This window comes from Pelmatolapia mariae, linkage group LG1 (assembly GCF_036321145.2).
Source record: "Pelmatolapia mariae isolate MD_Pm_ZW linkage group LG1, Pm_UMD_F_2, whole genome shotgun sequence".
Lineage (NCBI taxonomy): Eukaryota > Metazoa > Chordata > Actinopteri > Cichliformes > Cichlidae > Pelmatolapia > Pelmatolapia mariae.
The window spans coordinates 32,965,407-32,987,116 of NC_086227.1; the positions used below are offsets into that span (position 1 = coordinate 32,965,407).

Consider the following 21,710-nt stretch of genomic DNA (forward strand, 5'->3'; position numbering starts at 1 on the left):
GTAATATAGCATGTGTCAGGGAATGGAAAACAAGGCTAAAAAATATGCAGCAAGAAGCAAACTGGTAGGAATGGATGGCTGAGCCTGAGGCTCGGCCCGTAGCTGCTACCAAGGAAGGAAGTGACTCTAATAGCCCAGCATACTCTCCCACCCCCCGCACCTTCTTCTTCTACTACTTTTTCTTCTTCTCAACTACTTTTTCACTGTGGCCTTGACTTTTTATTGCCTTTGTCTTATCTGCAAATGCAAGCAAATGTAGGTCACATACAGTGGGAGAAATCCATCCTTCTTGTGCATTTAATTTGATCTCTAGTTTCTCTGTACTGTGTGGAGATAGCCACTGTAGAATTCACCACTCTTGTATGTATTATGCATTTATTCTGTATATACTGCTGGTATTTTTACTGTGTTACAATTGAAAAGAAATCAATATACAAAACTCAAGTGGGTCTAGGTCTACAGATTATGTTTTTTTTCCTATCCAACTATGACAAAAAGTTTGATTTTTTACTTTCGGTTTTAGGGATCACACAAAAATGGAGCAATGCTTTAGTAGGTGTTCAGTTTCATCCTTTTTAATTTCCCTTCTTTCCCTCCTCCTTCTCTCCAATTGTTTCCTTCTGAGAAATGCTACAATAAAGTTTTGCTTCCTCAGGGTGTCAAGACAGGAGGCGCTGTTGGTGGCCAGGTCCGGATGCCTGTGGTGATTACGCAGTCCATCAGAGCGCAAGGTAAGACATCTGCAGGCCTATTACAGACACATTTGATTGAATTCAATTACATGTACAATCCCCATTCTTATATCAGGCATTTGGAGGACTAAAGTATAGAAAGATGAAAGAATGAACAAACATTTCTTTATATTTTTGGAAACTTTGGCTCACGGTTTTCCTCTGATTCTGTTATGCAATATTTACATCCTTCGATTAAGACACCATTGCAGGAAAAATATTCAAAGACTTCCAGCCTTAGTTTAAATTTCTTTTTAAATGATGAACCAATAAAACAGGCTATATATCGTCAGATGGCCATTAGTGAAACCGTAAATGTTCTCTCGGTAGGCTGAAGGATGTGTAAACAGGCAGGAGCCATAGAGAGAACAGGTGTTTTTTTTGTGTTTTTTTTTTTTTCCTGTCTGGTTATAAAGCCTTCTCAAACATTTGCGCTACTGCTTACTCACACTGATTCACAAACACTCTTCCCACAGAAGCCCACAAATATCGCCCCAACACCAACCGGGTGTAACGCTCCCCTAAGAGAGCTCTGTGCTCTCAAGTGGTGTGTGAAATGAGTGTATGTGTTTGTACCTGTTTGTGCTTGTGCGTTTGTGTTAGTGTGTGTGTGTGTGTGTGTGCGATCGGAGGTGCATACAAATTTGATCTGCCCCCTTCCCCAAGATTGCCTGCAGTGAAAGATCTGTAGGTTGTTTTATGCCCATAAATTGGAATGCGGGGATAGTTCTAAAAATACTTTCCTGTGCCTCTTGGCTAGGAACATGCCTGTTAAAATCAAGTTTAAATTCACTCTGGCAGTCCTTGTGCCTCTCTGGAAAACGTGTCTCGGAGCAGGATGCGGTTTAGGAGTGTAAGGAAAGGCGGTGAAGTGCAGTGATATTGACAGAGCGACGCTCTCCGCACCAACCTGGGGAGAGCGACAGCCCCTCACCCTCACCCCTGTGAGGATGACAGAGACAGCTGAAGGTAGTCGTTAGACAGAATGAATATTTGATGCAGATAGAAGGGGACACTTCAATGATAACATTAAACCTTTCCTTTTTGTTTAGTGTTTTCTTCTTTGTTCCCCCCCTTTCTTTAACAGGCACAATGGGAAAGGGAGCCATAATCCAAGCAGGCAAAAGTCCCATGGGCCTGCCTGTTCAGATCACCGGGAATCAGAAAAACAAGCTCAATGACCCCGGAGGAGGCACATTCAGGTACAACTCCTCTCGCCAGGAGAGTGACTGTGGAGCATGTTATTTCTGGCTGCCAACACATGGGGGCAGCATTTCACTAAAAAGCTTCTGCATGACTACAGGCTACACTCTCAGCTAAGGCTGTGAGTGTTTATCTGAGTCGCCTGCCTGGCCACCTGGCTGCCTGCCTGCCCGACTGGTTGATCGGTGGTCCTTTCTTCCCATGCCCACCACATAGCAGCACACTGTCAGTTAATAGATCACCCTCACGATCGCCTTCCTCGTGTCACTGTCACAACTCATCGACAGGATTCCAAATGAGCTACAGCTTAATTTAGAAATAAGATAATTGTGCCCATATGGTTGGAATTTCTGGATGCGGTTCTGAAAATACCTTTTGGTTAAGTCAAACATACAGTATTTAGCCTGCAGCTTTCCTCTCTCTCTCTCTCTCTCTCTCTCTCTCTCTCTCTCTCTCTCTCTCTCTCTCTGGTCTTGTCTCTGCTTCAGCTGTGCCTTTGTCTCGAACATAAAAGGTTCATCGCCCACATGCTGGCCTTTGTGGTCCATGTTTTGTGTGAGTCTTTATGTGTTTTATGTTTGCATACATTCCTCTATTTGTCTGTGTTTGTTTGTGTCTCTGCTTGGGTGCACATGAACATATGTGTATATTCCAGAAATCTAAGAATTTGTGTGTGTATGTGTGTGTGCATATCCAGTGTGCTTGTACACATGTATTGACAGGTGCCGGAGGTTTAGGATTGCCCCTGTGTGACTGGGACAGGGCAAGAAGAGTCTGGGTCACATGGGCCAACGGGTTCATGGTAATGGCTCCCATCTCCTGAGGGGAAAGGCAGCGCCCTGGGCTCTGATTGATAAACCAATAAATCTTTAGCTGCGTTGGTAATTAAGCTGTCAGGCTCGCTTGTTACTGGCGACCTTTTTCCCCCCTGCGGTGATCACAGGGGCCCACCACACACAAATGCACTGGTTTTAACACAAGTCCAATAACACACAGTACCACTGTCACGGAAGAATCATGTCAATGATATTTTGTAGTTTATTTTCTCTTTATCCGGGTCAGGTGACATTTTGCCTGCTCTTCATTTTATGCGTTAGACACTTTACGTATTGTGTAGTCAATCATCATTGTTTTCATCCCTTTATTTGTCTCTTTCGTTTTCTTCCAATGACACATACATGCTGACCTTTCTCGCCATCATACTGTTACTTGAAGTCACATATGACTTTTCTGACTCCGATATAGATTTAACTGTTTGATGAGTTGACCTCCGTATTATCGAATTATCTTCATTTCTCACTGTCGCTCCTAATTTTCCACTTTACTGAAAAATGCCCGTGCGTTAAATTCTTAACTTGTTAATGTTTCGCCTGGACCTCGGTTGGTTGCTGTTGACTGAAACCTCAGTTAGAAATTGCTGTTATTTTTCTATGCTGTTACTTTTCGTACCTGAGGATATAAACATGCTGGAACAGAGCTCATTGTTACAAGGTGATCCATCTGACGCCACACTGTCTTCACACCACGTCCAGTCAGACGCGATGACTTGTGTCTGTGAACAGACGCTGTTTTCATGTTTACCATGCTGAAAAATGCAGACAAGTTGTTAAAAAAAAGTTAATTTTGAGTTTCTACAGCCTTTTAAAGACGCTAATATTTAAACAGCAACAGCAGGTCATTTGCATAAAATAGTCAAGTAGGTCAGATTTAATTAAAAAATGTGTGCCACTGACATAATTTCAGTAATTACTTAGAAATCAAAAAAGGATTAAGACAAGTGGCCAGCACACAAAAAAGTCTAAGTGAACTAAAGTCAGGGGGAATTTGGTCATAAAGCCATTTTGACCTAACTGCTTCCATAGCAGAATTAGAGGGGTGTAGAAGGTATCTGTTGACTGTAATAAAGAAACAAAAAAACAAACAATGGTCAGTCAGCATCCACCGTGCTCTCCCCCACCCAGCCTGCACCATGTTCAGCTGCAGTCTGGGACTGATGTGTGTATGGCTGTCACTCTGAACCGCTGGTCCCAGCGGGCCAGCTGTAGCACAAACACACACATACACACTGCAGGGCTTGTGGGGTTTCCAATGTAGCTACAGCCTTCTGTGTAAGTGCTTGTGTCAGTGTGTGCGCATGTGTGTGTAGTTTACAGTACAGAGTGAAAGCAGCTGTCTCTGCGTCCCCCCCCTTCTACCCCTCCTCATCTCTCTGTAAACACTCGACATCCGCTGTAATCACTGGCGAGCCAGCCGAGGCCCTCAGCCCTCTGCCAACCTCCGAGCTCAGCCTCAGCCCCTCAAATCCAACCCTGTGCTTCATGGTGGACACACATCCCTGCGCATTAACGAATACTGGCATGGTTGCATAGGAAAAGACACACACAGATACACATGCAAAATTAGGATCAAAAGTTTTTGTTCATCAGTCACTGTTGCCAGTGGACGCAAAAGTCCACCAGCTCTTTTCCATCATGTACCAGCAAACTGACTTCATTATGCTTTGCGGTTATATCCTTTGTTGCTGTATAAATTGCTATGTGATGTGCCTGTTTTGCTAAGAAGAACTTTAAAAGTAAATTAGAACTTAAAAGTGATCTCTGAAAAATGTTGATGTTGCCACTTGTAAGCACGGCAACCACAAGATTCGATTATGTTGAGATTTGGGGGAAAAATAGATTAAGAATGAGCAGAGGTAGCTAGCACCTCTGGCCAGCTGGTGACAAAGATGTTCAAAAACTCCAAAGAAAGTGGTAGCACTCCACATAGATACAGGAAAGTTTAAAATGCTACAAAATATACTTATCAGCTGACGAATCCAACAAAAGTCTCTTAGCATTGATCAGATCGTCACCTACATCACACCATTTCCTTGCCAGGTATTTTAAGTGCTTGGGAATAATAACAGCCTGAGTGTTGTATTGAATTAATAACACTTACCCATTAAACATGAAACAATACTTGACCTGTTGTTGGTCTTTGGAAGGCTCTTAAGCCTATGCTATCATTCATTTTGGTCATTAACACATGTCCTGTCAGCTGCCCATTGAACTTAAGGATGTTTTATGGAGAATACTTCTCCAGTGGCGCATGTCTCTCAGTGTGGGCACAACAACATGCATGGCCTGGGTGTTAGTCACAGGGATCAATCAGGGCCCCCTGCCTGGGCACAGAGACCTTTATCCACAGGGATAAAGGGGGTGGATCAGTGTGAAGGTGGTGATGGTAGTCTTCGAGAAGGGGGAGGGGGGCGGAGGAGATCTGAATGCACCCCACACCTACACAACCTCTAAACAGCAAGTGCAATTCTCCAACCTCCTATGGCATGCCCTCGCTGAAACACAAGCTTGATGTGGAAACGACATGCATATGTATTTATGTGGCCTCTGGCTCCGAGTCCCTGAGCCAACCCAAACCAATAACTGAGAGCCTGCTCTTTAGCTTCTGTGGAAGCTAATTACATATCTGCTTTATTAGTGCAGAGATATAGTCGGGAATATTTTGCATTTCATATCTCACTCTCTCCTTTTAATGTCAGACCTGTCTTTAGCATTCTCGTTTGATTTCAGCCCTGGTGATCTCAAGTGGCCCTGAAAACAGATCATCAAAGAAAAAGGGATTACCAGAATCTTTGGATACTGGTTGATATTTTGTGTGCCGATACACAAAATGTTAACTCTGTAGATCCATTGTAAATAATTATTCAAACTACACATACATTTCCTGTAAAGAAATCCTCGGGCTATAGTGCAGCCATAGCTGTACCATCTTGATTTAAAAATAACACTTTTTCTGCAGTATAAATTGGAGATCTTGACCCTATGGTATTATTTTATTTTTTATTACTCAGATAACGAGACTCCATTAGTACAGTGAATACATCTTTTTCCTTTATTCTTCTTTTATTCCAAATAAGTTAACTTTCTTTGTCATTTTTAGTCAAATTATTTGAAATAATACTACTAATAAGAAAATGCTCAACTGTTAATCCGTGTAATATTGACCAAAAGAATCACTGAAAACCTTTTTATGTACTGAAATTGTATGTACTTGATTTAATTCAGTGGTTCTCAAACTTTATCTCACATGCACAACTTCAGAAGCCGAAACAACACCCTACACTTCCAATTTATAATCAATCATTAACAATAGAAAATGGATCCAAGTTGAAGTTTAGTGAATACAGGCTAGAATGCTATCGTTCCCTTTGTAAATCACATTAATTCAGCTTGGTTTCATTCGATATTTTCCCCTAGTGCTCCATGCCCCACCTGGAGTGGCTCAGTGCCCACCCCACAGTTTGCTGTAATATAACGGTTCATGTAAAAGTAGCCTAGCCAGTTTTGCAGAGATTTTCTAGTCTAAGACTATGTGATGTGTTCTGCCAACATGAGATTTCGGTCTCTCTCTCTGTCTTTCTATCTTTATCATATGCAAGAAATATATTTATCTATTCTCAACCCTGAGAAGAAAAGCTTTTCATAACCTGTACCTTTTCCCACAATATTTTTAGTTCACCTAAAAGAAGCCAGATTAAAAAAATGAGTAAAATAGGAATCAATTTTGGAACCACGAGTTCAGTGCACTACACGACTGTAATGAAATTGGCATGGTGGTGGGTAGTTAGCACTGCTACTGCCTCACACCAAGAGTTTCTTGGGTTTGAATCCACAGGTCATCTGGGGCCTTTCTGTGTGAAGTTTGTGTGTTTTCCCTGTGGCTTTGTGGGTTCTCTCTGGGTACTCTAGCTTCCTCTCACAGGCCAAAGACATACATATTTGGTTAACTGGCAGTTGTAGGTGTGAATAGTTGTCTGTCTCATTTTAGCCTCCCAACAGACTGGTGACCTGTTCAGGGTATACCCTGCCTCTCACTCCAGCTGGGGCAGCTGGCACAGGCACCAGCCCCCTTGTGACCCTTAATTAGACAAGCAGGAGACAATGGATACATGGCTATATAAGGCAAAACCTATTGTATGATGTTATGTCCTGACATTCAGTTTACAGAAAGGACTTATGATTATTGTCATTATCATATTATCATCATCACATTATTGTCATCAGGTAGAGATTTTTGCATCGGTTCAAATATTTTTTTGATCTCTTTGGATGCATTGATACTGAGATTTTGCTTTGGCTTTGAGTGATCTTGTGTAGTCACTTTTCCATCATGGACATTGGCCTGATGTGTAGTTTTTAGTTTTTCTTTACTTAGCTGCTTGAGTATGGCCTAAGGTGTGTGTGTGTGTGATTTTAAGCCAGGTCAAGTTATCCATAAGGACGTGATAAAGAAAGGTGCACAGCCTGAGGTGCAACACAGATCATAATCCTATGCATCCACGCTTGCGTTGGTGTGTAGATTTTCTCTGTGAAGGCTTAATTAGAGAGCTGGAGGAGAGGAGGAAAAGACGAGAGAAGGTTGAGGTGTGTAGAGTTCAGGGAGCTACTCTAATCGTCTTTGTCAACCTCCTGCCGTGGTGTCAAGTTTCATATCGGCTCTCCGTGGCCGCACTAAGGAGCAGGAGGGCCTCGGTGGGGTGGACTTGGCTGACGGTGTGTGCCCACACTCCGAGACGCCTGAAAGAACTCGGTGCCCCGTGCTGCACACATGTGTACGCAAAGGCACAGCAACACACACGTAAACTCTGTCGCAACCCACAACAGTGGCATGAACGTAAATGACTACGGAGGTGAGCCAGTGAGTGGCAAGAGGCCACTCTGTGTGTGTTCTGTGGTTCTTTGTTCTCTCCGTCAAAGCCACTCAGAAAATCCGCTCCTCGCTCTAGGCCAGTCCTGTAAGCACAACATGTCACTGCTCTGCTAATTCAGGCCAGGATCATAATCATTACTTGCCAAGTATAATAATTGTAAAGGAATTTTTCCCAGTGACAACTCACAAAGAAACTTGCAGCCTTTTACAGAATATGTAAACCTCTTTGAGAAAGAAACACAGTGACCATAGCACACATTTTGCATGTTTATACTGCTTTGTCTTTGCTAAACTGTAATACTGTGTAAACATTGTGAAGTCTGCATTATGCCCATGAGAAATGACCAGTGCTCTGAGAAAATACATCACTGTGTGTTGCACATGATTGTGTAAATAGAGTTTGTTGACATTAGTCTATAGCCAGATTCATTGCAGCTCTTTGCCAATTCTCAGGAGCATCCTTACCGAGCAACACAGCTTCCAAACGCTCTTCATCTCCCTGACTCTCAAAGTGTTGACGCAAATAGACCCTGGAATGGGACTTCTGTGCCATTATGAGCAACGTATAGCCCCTTGTAACAAAACTAATGCATAATTTTGTCCAGGCAAATATCCCTGTGAAAAATCTCCTAGTTGACAATGTAATGTTAGGGCGTGAATACACAATTAAGGATTGTGCAAAATGAATTTTCCTGGTGATTTTGGAGCTAAAAAGAAGAGGAAATATTTTGAACACAGCTTCCAGTAGGAGTCAGTAGAACTGTGACAAGGGTCTCTCAAGTTTTCTGAGAGACCCTTGGAGAGCTGTAGAAATTTCACAGACTTTACCTAAAGTAAAACTTGGACATATGCATATTTTGAGAAAATGTACCTCTTACGTCTCCTGTGTTTCTATTCGTCTTGTTGCACGACAGAAATGTGTTGTAAAAATGTACCACAAAAAATACGTGTTTCCGTATTTTTTTTGTATTTTCGTATTTTTTTACCATCTACCATCTCGTCCTTCAGGGACGATGATGATATCAATGATGTGGCTTCTATGGCTGGGGTGAACCTGAATGAGGAAAGTGCCAGAATACTCGCCACCAACTCTGACCTCGTGGGAACGCAGATCCGCTCATGTAAAGACGAGGCCTTTCTTCATCCGGGGCTGCTACACCGACGAATTCAAGAAACAGGTGAATCCTGACCACTCAATGTAGAAGTGCCAAACATATTTGCCCCCTTCCTGATTTCTTGTTTTTGCATCTCACACCTGAATGTTTCATACAAATTAAAATATTAGACAAAGTTAACCTGAGTAAATACAAAATGCAGTTTTTAAATAATGATTTAATTTATTGGGGGGGGGGGGGGAGAGAGAGAGAGAGAGAGAGAGAGAGAGAGAGAGAGAGAGAGAGCTATGTGGGGGAAAAAGTATTCCCCCCCCCATTAAATCATGAATTAACTGTAATTAACCATGCTTTCTGGAAAGCTGAGTACAATTTCACTATTTACACTTAGGCCTGATTACTGCCAGGAGTCTGGACAATGCCTGGACTTTAGTGCAATTGCAATGGTTGGCATGAGCCTAAAACAGGTTGCTCATGCTCAAAAACCCTCCATTGTGGCTGAATTAAGACAATTCTGCAAAGACAAGTGGGCCAGAATTCCTCCACAATGATGTCAAAGACTCATTGCCAGTTATTACTTCATTTCAGTTCTTGCTGCCAAGGGTGACACAACTAGTTATTAGGCTTAGGGGGCAATTACTTTTTCCGATAGGGCCAGGTAGGTTTGATTAACCTTTTTTCCTTAATAAATGAATCTCATCATTTAAAAACCTCATTTCCTATTTAGTCGAGTTATCTTTGTCTGACATTAAAATTTGCTTGATGATCTGAAACACGTAAGTGTGACAAAAATGGGGAAAATAAATAAGAAATCAGGAAGGGGGCAAATACTGTTTCACAGAACTGTAGCTTTTAGGTGTTCTTAATGGCAGATAAAAAATAGTTACCAATGCAGTAGGAAAATTCCTCATGTCATGTCATGATAAAAAGATTCTCTGTTGCCTTTTGTGTAAGGACCATGTTGTTTTTGTATTTATTGTGTCATCACTACAGACAGTTTTGATTTTTTCTCCTTCTGTGGTTCAGACTGAGCATTTCTTGTTTGGCCTTGGTTTAAATTTGATACACTTAACAATTCTTTCACCTCCTCTAATGAATTCTTCAGTGGCTGTCTGAACTCACTGGACCCCAGGCACACGCATAAATACTTTATGGGTTTGTCTTTTGAAGGCTGGCTGTCAGATTGTCCTCTGGACTAAAGGAACAGAGTTTAGAGGGATGTAACTTGCCAGTGAAATTTTGAATCTTTCTCGGCTTATCAGAGTGTCAAGATCCACTAAAAGCACACAATATTGCCTGAGCTAATCAATATAGGCGGAGAAGTCTTGCTTGTATGCAGTATCACATACGAGTGATGGTGTCTTCATTACCTCTTTTTGCTAGCGGCAATCTATTTCATTGCTTGATATATACCTAAGGCTGTAGCTGCACAGTAAAACCTGTGAAAACGTGTAATGAGCATTATTGCTCAAAATAACTGTGCCTAGCATCTTGCTCCTGTGCATCAGATCAAAAAACACACAGTATAATTCCACGTGACGGGGAGTCTAGCACCCTCATCTTGTTTTTATCTCAATTAAAGTATCTTTAGTGTAGCATGGAGGCCTGCGGGTCATGTTTCATTACGTGGACCCTTGGCATGGTTGTTATCCCGTCACCTTGGGGTAGAAGAGTTGTTTAAAAATATAAATCTTTCCTCAGGGGGGCACACAGCATGATACGGGGCAGGAGGCTAGGGCGCCCCCTGCTGGGGAAGTGGCACTTATGCAGCTTTGTTGTGTCAGTGATTGGCCCCTCCACGCTCCCAGCTGACAGCAGTCCGAGGGAGGCTCCCCGAGCCTGCCAGCTCCACTCAATCAGAAAGACTCGGCTGCTCTTCTTTCCTGCAAAAGCACCAACTTTGTTCCGATTTAACATTTAGCATCCTGCAAAAAACTTAATTGTGACCTTTCCTGCCCTGGTTGCCCCCATGAAAACACTGGCTGTAGTAGCTTTCTTTCTTTTCTTTTCTTAGATGTCTTAATTTCCCCTTTCTAACCCCCTTTTGATGTATTTTCTGAATTGTGAATTCAAGAGGGGACTGGCCCTTCTTTATTTTCATCTTCATGTCTCTCCGTGTCTTGCTTCCTCTCCTCTCTCATTTATCCCCTGCAAACAAACACTTGGGCCGCCCTCGCCTCCCAAACCTGTCTCCCTTCTCTCATAACTCTCCAGGCTTGTCCTTGAGCTTGTGGTGGTGGTGGTGGTGGTGGTGGGGGCTGCAAAGCTAAAAAGCAGCACTCCACCCCCATCTCAGGAACCAGAACACAGGCACAGCTGGAGTTCTCTAGGAAAGCTCCTCAAAGTAATGATAGTCCACTGGTACCTTAAAGGTACACACACACACACACACACACACACACACACACACACACACACACACACACACACACACACACACACACACACACACACCCATACAGAGGGAGCACACATTTATTGAAAATGTTTTTTGTTTTTTCATTTTTTAAAAAAGCTAAATCTTAAGATGAAATACAAATAATGTTTTGCTCGCTTATTGCCTTTTATTTGTATTTGGAATATCTATAAATAGTATTTCCTGCTAGCTGCTAATGATCTCTAATGCTGCAAACCCATTTTAATTTTTTTTCTTTTTATCAAGAAACTTGCGTACCCTGAAGTGGCTAATACAGACATGGTTGGCATTAGAGTATATTTAACCATTGAACATATACCTGCTTAAATTCGTTTCAAATTTGTACAAAATAGTACATTTTACTAATAATACAAGAACATTCTTAAGCAACATTACCAAATCTCTCTTTTTTTTAGTTTGCTTTATTATACAGAATATAACAGGAATGAGGTACTTATGCCAATCCACTAAGCTTTTTAGCACTAATAGTATTTGTTTGTGATCTCTGAGAAAGAATTATCACTATCGCTACATAGGGCTGTGCAATATGACCAAAATCTCATATCCCGATATAAGACATCTATCGTCCGATAACGATATAAATCACAAAAATTTAACATTTTCTGTAAATTCTGTGAATCTCGGGCAGCTCGACTTGCGTGAAGTGTTTCCAGCTCGGCTTCGTGTACGTGGAGTCGAGTATTTTAAGATGTATGAAACTATACATTTTTAGACATAAGTTTTAACGGCCGCCGTTTTCTTTGTAAGTATTTATTACACAGCCTGCTGCGGGGAAAAGCCTGTTCTAACGTTTGAGTCTAAGGTTTATTTTTTAGCACCTGACGGCTCTTTTTTGCTTCTCATCCGTAAATACTCTGCACACTCTTTCACGTGATTCAGTTTATTTTGAAAAGTCTCAACAGGATCTTGAGCTTTATTGTGAAAGGTTTATGTGGAAAATAAACAAGCGGACACGCGATACCGTCGTTGTTGCTAACGACAACGTTATATTAAATATAAGAGAAATAGAGAACTTTAAGAAATTAATATAGCCACTACAGTGACCATCAAAATGATGAAAAAATATTGCCGTAAACCGTTTATTTTGCGACACCACGAAACAAATAGCGTAAAATGAAACGATAGATGTTTTTATATCGTCATATCGAACAGCCCTATTGCTACAACTCCTGTGGTCGTTTAAAGATTACCAGCTCTATAGAAGTCTATTGGCAAACAGCCATCTGCTCTCTTTCACTGAACTTTTCTGATTTCTGAGTGCCAAAATGCAATTATGTGTTATTAAATATAACATGAAGTTAACTTTGTAAATGACAGACCTCAATAATTGCAATAAAACAAAGCATGCTGTATCATCTATTTGTTATGTTGTTAGCCAAATGAAGGTGCCGTGTCCTTTGTTTTGACATTGAGCACTGCCCTTGACAGGTGATGTAGCTACATCCATCTTTTATATCAGTTTATAGTTGAGCTGAACTAAGATATTGGTTGACCAGTGTTATTGGATGGATACTATATGCTAATACTGTCCAACGTGTCCAGCATAACAGGGTTTCTCTGTAATTTTCTTACTAGTTAGTGAAATACTTTGCTGAAAAGAATTAACGATTCTTTGGCCCATTTGTTTTTTCGGCTCTGCACCTGCTTCATAAGATGAGGAGAGAAGACTATCTTAAACTCCTTGGCTTTTGTAGTACAGTGTTCAGACTTTGCTTTTGTGAGTAATTGTTTCTCGTTTGCTGTAAGAATTTTCTTTGGTCTTTTCTTGGCATAACATCAAGCATATGTAGAATGGGTGTGCCTGTAACAGGAAAGTGACTCTGCATGATGGCATCTCTGTCATTTGAGAATGGAGTGGTCCTTGTTGTGGTCTTACTTAAATACTGACTCATGACGTGCAGTAGAGAAGTTTTTTTCTGACTTTGTAGTGGTCAGTTATGGTCTGGCCATTTCGTCAATGGATGCTGAAATAAATATCAAAACCAGTTATGGAAACTGGCTGTGTATTTTGAGAAGGAATGACATAGTTGCAATTATTTTAGACATAAACTACAACAGATGGGACTTGTCCATTTTCACTGCCAGGTACTTTTCAGGGAGACTCTTTTTCCAATCAATACCAGCAAGTTTCACAGGAACTAAAAAATCCAAGTATCAATGCAGATTGAGTCTCATCATGAGATTTCACTATGTCTGTTGTTTTAAAAAGTATTTGGCAGCTGAATAAACAACTTTCAATTAGCCAAATGATGTGTTTTTTTAAATTTATCAGAGTTGACATGTAATACATGCAGATTTAGCGATGAAGAACACAAATATGTAAATTGTAGCCTGTAGGATTACCTTTGGTTTACTGACTAGTAAACTCTAAAAACTGACTTTTACTGTGTCATGTAAATAAAAGTGGGGAAAAAAAGCCAAGGACAGCTGGTCACCTGGTAGGGTCTGAAGTCAGTGTAGCATGTTATTTTATTTTTTTAAACAAATATTCTTTTAGTTAAACCAGCTCCAACAGGGAGTTTAGGTGTATACCATTTGTTTGCAGTTGGATTTCTGGCCATCTGGACTTTTGTTACGGAGCCACTCAGGGAACTCATAAGTTTTGAACACAATATTGATGTGTCATCATCTTTTAATGGTTTTTAAACTTTTAGCAGAATTGTAGACCTGTTATTTTTTATGTGTGGTTTACCTTTTTGCTTATCTTGTGTATACTAATATGTTACTCATATGCACACATAGGAATTTTAGCAATGTGTCAATGCAGACAAGAAAGAAAAAGACTGCTTGCAAGGAAACATGGTTGGTGGTTAAAACAAATTTAAAAAATAAATATTAAAAAATCAGTTTTATGTCTTTTCCTAAACAATTTTTTGGTGGAACACATTGTGAATTCAGAGAAAGTTTTGAAGAAGAATTTCTAAGGTCTTAAAAAACCCAGCGCTCTGAGAATCCGGCTGCATTTATGCTAAGTTAGGCAATTACACAATCTTGGATGTACTTGAGTTTTGAGTTTTTAACACATCCTGTTTCACAGAAAGCTTCTATTTTGACAATATCTGTTTATAAATTAAATTTTCTCCAGATAGAGGCATTGGAGGTAATGTCAGAGGTAATGTCAGTTTCCGATAGAAATGTTCAGTTCTTTATTTCACTGAACAACACTGCCATCATTAGTGTCAGTAGTTTGGCAAAAAAATCGTACACAAGGTAGCTTAAATGAGTTGAATTAACCACATAACTGGAAGTGTTACAGTCTTTGGTGCTTGTCTTTTTATTCTTAATGCTATTTTAGTCAGAATTAAACAAAATGTTATAGCTGTACAGATCATTAGTCGTTTTCTAGCTGTTTTACATGCTTTTTCTAGGTGAAGAATAATGATCTGTATCAAGTTGAAGAATATGTTTTTGTTCTCTCTCTGCAGCTAAGTCTCTTAAACTTTGTCTGAAATATTAATGTCCCTGATAGATTGCATTTTTTAGGGAGCAGGAGCCTATTAGCGTTTTTCTTTGACCTTGTGACTTTGCCACATGTATTGCCACTGTAATTATAAGGCTAACAGGGCTCCCTCCATCCGTTTCAAAGCTTTAGCTGCTGAGAAGTGTATGTATTGTTCAGCTGATTTAAATAATTGGTGTGGTTTACTTAAAAGGGTGCCAGAGAGAAAATTATGTTAATGGAATAATTTAAAAGGAAGTTGGAAACAGATAGTAACCCTACCAAAGTCTGTCCTCCTCTCTTTTGTTATGACTTCAGATGAGTTTTGCTCCAAGGAAACTAAATTATCCTTCTATGAAAAGAGATGGTCAATGTCGTTTACACACTTGAAGGAGCTTAGCTGGTAAAGCCACTTGAGAATTTGCACTAAGACTGTGAAACAAATTAACTTTTCTGTGCAATGAGTCTTCTTTCTGGGAGTTAATTGCACATACTAATCCAGACAGTTTTTCTGTATGAATGTGTAAGTACAGTGGGTGTATATGTGTGCATAAGTGAAGGTACTCAATGAAGGTTGTGGTCATCTGTTGATGTGCTTTTACTTCTTGACTTCTTTGGAGGGGTGTGTGAGCTTGTGCACTGGATCTGAAAAGTATTCACAGCATTTCATTTGTTCCAAATTTTGTCATGTTACAGCCTTAATCCAAAATAGATTATAATCACTTTTCACCAAATATCCCATAATGACCAAGTAAAAAGTGAGGTTTAAAATTCTTGCAAATTTATTAAAAATACTAAACATAAATATAACATGTACGTACATATTCACATCCTTTGCACAATACTTTGTTGAAGCACCATCGGCAGCTAATGCAGTTTCAAGTGTTTTAAGCATGGCGCTACAAGCTTAGCAAACCTATTTTTAAGCAGCTTCTCCCATTCACCTTTGCAGGATCTTGCAAGCTCAGTCAGGTTGGATGGGGAGTGTTGGTGCAAAGCCAATTTCAGATCTCTGCAGAGATGTTCAATCGTGTTCAAGTCAAGGGCTCTGGCTAGCCCACTCAAGGACATTTACAGGCTGGTGCCGAAGCCCCCCTTTTTTGGGGGCTGTGTGCTTAGGGTAACTGTTAAAAGGTGAACCTCTGAGGTCCAGAGGGCTCTGGAGCAGGTTATTTTATGTAGGGATGGTGTTGGCGGGATGATGAGTGATACCTGGATTCCACTAGACATGACGCTTAGCATTCAGTCCAAAGAGTTTCTCGTGGTCTGAGAGTCCTTCAGGTGCCTTTTGGCAAACTCCAAGCGGGCTGTCATTGGGCTTTTGCTGAGGAGTGCCTTCCATCTGGCCACTCTACCGTACAGGCCTGATTGGTGGAGGGCTGCAGAAATTATTGTCCTTTTGAACGGTTCTCCACTCTCCACAGAGCAACGCTGGAGCTCTGTTAGAGTGACCATTGGATTCTAGGTCACCTCCCTCTCTCTTTTAAGGCCCTTCTACCACCATTGCTCAGATTGGCCAGCCAGCCAGTTCTAGGAAGAGTCCTGGTCATTTCAAACTTCTTCCATTTACGCATGACTGAGGCAATTGTGCTCATTGTGACCTTAAATGCTGGAGAAGTTTTTCTGTACCCTTTCTGAGATCTTTGCCTTGATATAATCCTGTGTCCGAGGTCTACAGACATTTCCTTGGACTTCATGCTCTTTTGTGCTTTGACATGCACTGTGAGCTATATGACCTTATATAGACATGTGTTTCTTTCCAAATCATTTCTAGACAACTGATTTATCTCAGGTGAACTTCAATCAAGTTTTAGAAACATCTGATAAAATATCAGTGGAAACAGGATGGACCTGTATGTATATGTTATATATTTGTTTTTTATTTTTAATAAATCTGTACATCAAACAAACTTTTTTTCCCTTTCTCATTATGGGATATTGCATTTATAATTTTGAGGTAAAAAGTTAATTATTCCATTTCAGAATAAGGCTGTAATATGACAAACTGTAGAATAAGTGAAGCATTGTGAATATTTTACAGATGCACTGTATGTGTGTTTTTCTTCTACCTGCTTATCTGCTGCTTTTCTTAAGTCTTAGCAGCAATTTAAGTGACGATATAACAGTGACTTATGACCTGTTTTATAACGTTAAGTAAATTAAATGTGGAACAGATGTTACATTAGAAAACTCCTTGTTGGTAAAGTGGTGGATCAATATTTTAGGATTTAATGAATTAGATGAAATTATAAGAAGCAAAAGTACTAGCTGTACCTGGTGTGTCCAAAAAATGCATCTGTTTGACACTAATGATGTACTAATCCAGTGATTCCCAGAGTTTTAGATTCTGTTTTTAGGACATATATGTGAGCACGAGTCTTCGCCATTTATGTTTGTAATCAGTGGCCTCTCAAGTGAGTCTCTCATCCTTCAAATGAACTCCAACTTCACCTTCTTGACCTGCAGCTGGCAGTGATTGTCCTTGTTCTCTTTGTGTAAAGGCACATGAACCAGTTCTTCAGTGCCGCAGCAGGTGCTGGTTGAAGTGGCCCTTCACCTCAAAGTGGGTCTCCAAAGAAGAAGGGCTATTGTTGCCAGTTGCAGAGCAAGATAGTGGAGTTAGAGTTTCTCAAACTGTAGAGGGGGACCCTACTTGAGAAAGGAATGTTGAAAACTGAAAAAACACCACACCGGAAATGTGTTTCATTAACTTACTAGTGACAAAAAAAATGAACAAATACAAAAAATGACTTATTCTCTCAGACAAATTAAAAATATCTAAATAAAAATCCTAAAATAATCTCCATATGTATTTGAGCAGTTGTTGATAAACCTGGGCAAAGTAAGAAATATTTGCAAAACCCTATCTGATCATAGAAATGTCATCTTGTCCTAAATGTGTGTGTTAATATATCTTTCGCAGCTAAAAAGTTTGGAATTACGGAAGTCCCCATGGAGACAGTGACATTCATCTCACATGCCACGCAGTCACGGCTTCGGACGGTAGTAGAAAAGGTTTCTACTATTGCACAGCACCGACTGGACTCCTGTAAGGTAGGACGTTTGCAAATAAATATGTTCTGCCCCCTATACACACACACACACTCAAAAAAGATTTGTTGAGGGGCTTGTCAAGGGCTGTCACTTTGAGCTCGGTACAGTTTCAGCATGAAAAAAAAAAGTAATAATCATGCAGCTGCATTTGTGAAACCTTTGTCTTACTGTTGCATGTCACTTGAGTGAGGCAAATGAAGCACCACGAACTGAAACACAACAAAACACAATAAAAGAAAACCATGATCAGATCAGCCACCTGCCAAGATTTAATTCTATGAGCCTCATACTTTATAACAAGTATGAGTTTTTTTTGTGGTGGCCCTTATCCAGTGAAGGAGGGTAGAGTGAACAGAACAATAAATGAGTACATGGGATTGATTACATTTGAATAATAATGATTTACACTGACAATGAAAAATGGATTATTTGGGGGGATTTTTTTTCTCCTTTTTATGGGAATTATTTCCTGTCATACGGATATACCAATGTACTGCTATGTGTCGTAGAATTATAGTATTTATAGATCTTTTTATAGCGATATTGTGATAATACTGAATAATGAGTGACTGTGTGTCTCAAACCCTTGCCACACATGCCCCAGCATGCAGCAAGTACTATCCGGTTTATTATAAGACAATCTGACTAAGTGCCTGTTTAGGTAGCTACCATATGATTAAGGGCTGCAGAGAAAAAACTCATCAAACGCATCAAACTCGTATAGTTTGAGTTTGTAATGTGTAATCAGAGCATGGTGGTTTATATAGGGTAATTGTCATGTTTGTTCTGGTTTATAGTCTTTTCAGCCATCACTGAGAGGACAGACAGGTTTCTTGCACCTGCTGTGTTTATAAACCTTAAGCTGCTTTTATGGGCAGAACACAAGAGCTGAAATTAAAGAGAAATGCTGCTGTATTTTTTTTTTGCACCATTTTATCATGATATGACATAAACTGTTGATGAATGAAAGGTTCAGTCAACAATTTTTTTCTTCTTCTGTTCAAGGGCTGCATAAAATGTTACAAAGGGCCACCAATGGTACTAAATGAATCCTAGCTAGACTGTCACCGTACTTAGGAATACACAAAACACTCAAGATAGGGAATAAAATCCATGGGGATATTATAGCAGACATGCAAAACTAAACTGCCATGGATATGAAGGCATTTGTATGCTTCAACAGTCATGTAAATACACACTGGCATATGCACATATGCATTTTTTTCCTTTTACTTGTTAACTCACAAACAAAAATGGAACTATAAACACGTAAAAGTTAATGTCAGAACTCTTATTTACCTTTAAGTTGATACAAAGCGCCAGAGCTCAGAGTTTTCAGCCAGTCAAAACTTATAAAAGAACTTGTAAGTGCCCGTCTACCTACAGCTGCATACTTTTGTTATTATTGGTGACTTTACTTCTTGTAGCCCTTAAATATAACTATATAACCACATTTAATTGGTAAACATTAAAGCACAAATTCATCTCCGCTGGAAGGCTATATCTTTGTATCGTTATGAGAAATGGGGGTGTGTCGGGGGGAGAAACTTTTGAAAATGTGTTTTTCTTGATGCCAAGACGGGAGGATGAGGAGGAGCGAGGAAAAGCATTGCTACTGCTGTCCCCGTCTTGTTTTGTGATTCTTCTTTCCATTCGTTCTTTGCCTTTTTTGTGGTTTTGTAAATGAGGTGTGTGTGAAGGAGGCATGAAGCCCTGTGAGCTCAGCTCTGTTGACATCAGCGAAAAAAAGAGAGAGAGAGAAAAGACCGAAAGACAAAGCGGCCTTAAAGTGCAGCCGGGCTTCGGCAGGAGCGGCGGCGGGAGCTACGGCAAGAGTGCAGGCTCAGCGCTGCAACAAAGAGGAGGGAAGCTGGATGAGAGAGAGAGAAGGAAAAGGGGGGCGGGAGAGTGGAAGGGGGCTGGTGATGAGTCTCCTCTGATGTGTCTTTGTGCTCTGTGCCACTCGGCGTCTCTCATCCACTCATGGAAACACACACAGAAGAGAGTGATATAGAAATCAAGTGCAAGCAAGAACAGAGATGCATGAGAGACATGCAGTCACACAGAAACATGAGAAATAAGCAATTATCCTATTAACTTTTGATGGACTAAAAAAGTTGTTTTTACTCTTGCCTTTCTATCTCCCAAGTGGGAAGTGATGTGACATAGGTAAAGATGTCTGTAAATAGAAAAAGTTTGTTGATGTGTTCAGACTGGTGGTGTTCCAGTTGACTTGTGTTTTAAAGTTTCTTTTCATTGTTTAACCAAAAAATGCTGAAGGAATCATGGCTGCTTCTCAACAAATAATTGATTTTAAATATAGATTTGTATGGTCATAGCAATCTACTGCAATTTTTTAATATAATAGCTTAAGAAGATTTAGTTAATCTGGAACTACAGTTAGTCACTGCGCTGGATAAATATCCTATCTGTTTAGGGGGAAAGGATTTGAAAATTAGATGTTTTTTTTTTTACACCATTAAATCATAATCAGTGTTTTTAAGGTAATTAGTAATGATATGACATATTGAAAAAGGTGTGACACTGCATAACAACAGTCCACAGCCTGTTGAGGACTGTTCCCTCATTGCATGACAGCTTAAGCAGATAAAACATCTGCAGTTGATTCCAAGTGTTGAACTTGCAGAAGGTATATTTTCACTAGAACTCTTAATATGAGGTCCAGATAGATGTCAGCGTAAGTGAAGAGAGATGTCAAAAACCTTAGGAGTGACCAAATAAACAACCTGGTACTTTCTCAGAAAGAGTGAATGCACTGGCCAGTTCAGTAACTTCAAATCATATAACCAAGTCGAAACCTAGACTAACTAAGAAAAGTATGGAGAAGCATTATCCCAAGCATACCATATTCTCTATCAAAAAGGGTGGAGTCAGTGTTATGGCTTAGGCATGTATGGCTGCTAGTAGGATTCAAGTGCACAAGGCTATAGTCTGCTGAGATTCTACAAAATGCTGTAAAACTGATCGGGCAGCTCTTTACAGTACGAATGAATAATAGCTGAAAGTATACTGCAAAAGCAGATGGGATATTCTTCAATGGCCAACTCAGTTACCTCATCTCAACCCAATTGAGAGTTGAAATTCATTTTCTGAAGACAAAATTGTATGCCGAGAGAGAAACAAGCAAACAGCAACTGAAGGTGGTTACAGGAAAGGCCAAGGAGAGCATGCCAAGGGAAGAGACCCACCATTTGGTGATGTCCATGAGTTCTAGCCTGCAGGCAGTCAGTGACTGCAGAGGATTTTCATCCAAGTATTGAAAACAGGTCATATATTTAAAATTATGTTACCATGTCCAGTTACTTTTGAGTGCTTAAAAATGTATAAAACTTGCTTTAAGTCCTAAATGGTTAATGTGATAGTTTTGTTAAACCCCTCCAAATAAAGATGATGGTCTGTACTTCAATCACATATTGATTGTTTGATTTAAAATACACTGAGGTGGTAGAAAACTGGAAAACTGTGTAACTGTCCAAATACCTACATACCTAACCGTGTAGTATTAAATGAGCTGCCCAGGGAATATAGATGCACACTAGCAGACACGTGAGAAGAGTAACCTCAAATGTAAATCACGAAGTAAACAAATCATTAACAGTGAAACATGTAGACCAACATTAAACTTGAAAACAGAGACAGGGAAACATAGAAAGCAGGAAGAGTCTCAAGTGTCTTACATTTGAAATATTCTGTTTTCTTGTTGATATCACAACCGTCTTGACCTTATTTTCAGTTTGAAATATCTGAACTGAAGGCAACCCAGAGTTTTGAAGTACGTGGCTAAGGCCTTAGAAGTAGCCGCTGAGTGGGACTTGTTCAACTATTACCATTGAAACAGTAATTATCTCTATCTGCTTGTCAGGACGATGAGTGCTACGAGCAGTCTGCAGACGTTCGCTCTCAGCTTCGCTTCTTTGAGCAGCTGGAGAGAATCGAGAAGCAGCGGAAGGATGAGCAGGAGAGAGAGATCCTTTTGAAAGCCGCTAAAGTAAGTTACTGTCGCCTTA

The 21,710-nt window shown here is 40.2% G+C and overlaps 1 protein-coding gene across 5 annotated transcripts in view; it reads left to right on the forward strand.

Annotated features, from left to right (window-relative positions):
- Positions 1–21,710, forward strand: part of LOC134631189 (transcription initiation factor TFIID subunit 4-like) — a 93,436-nt gene that overhangs the window by 23,852 nt on the left and 47,874 nt on the right. For all 5 annotated transcript variants that reach the window (XM_063479263.1, XM_063479281.1, XM_063479290.1 and 2 more), the window contains 5 exons: positions 656–731; positions 1,819–1,933; positions 8,649–8,818; positions 17,552–17,682; positions 21,566–21,691. In XM_063479263.1, coding sequence (XP_063335333.1) covers positions 656–731; positions 1,819–1,933; positions 8,649–8,818; positions 17,552–17,682; positions 21,566–21,691 — 618 coding nt within the window. The remainder of the gene's footprint in view (positions 1–655; positions 732–1,818; positions 1,934–8,648; positions 8,819–17,551; positions 17,683–21,565; positions 21,692–21,710) is intronic.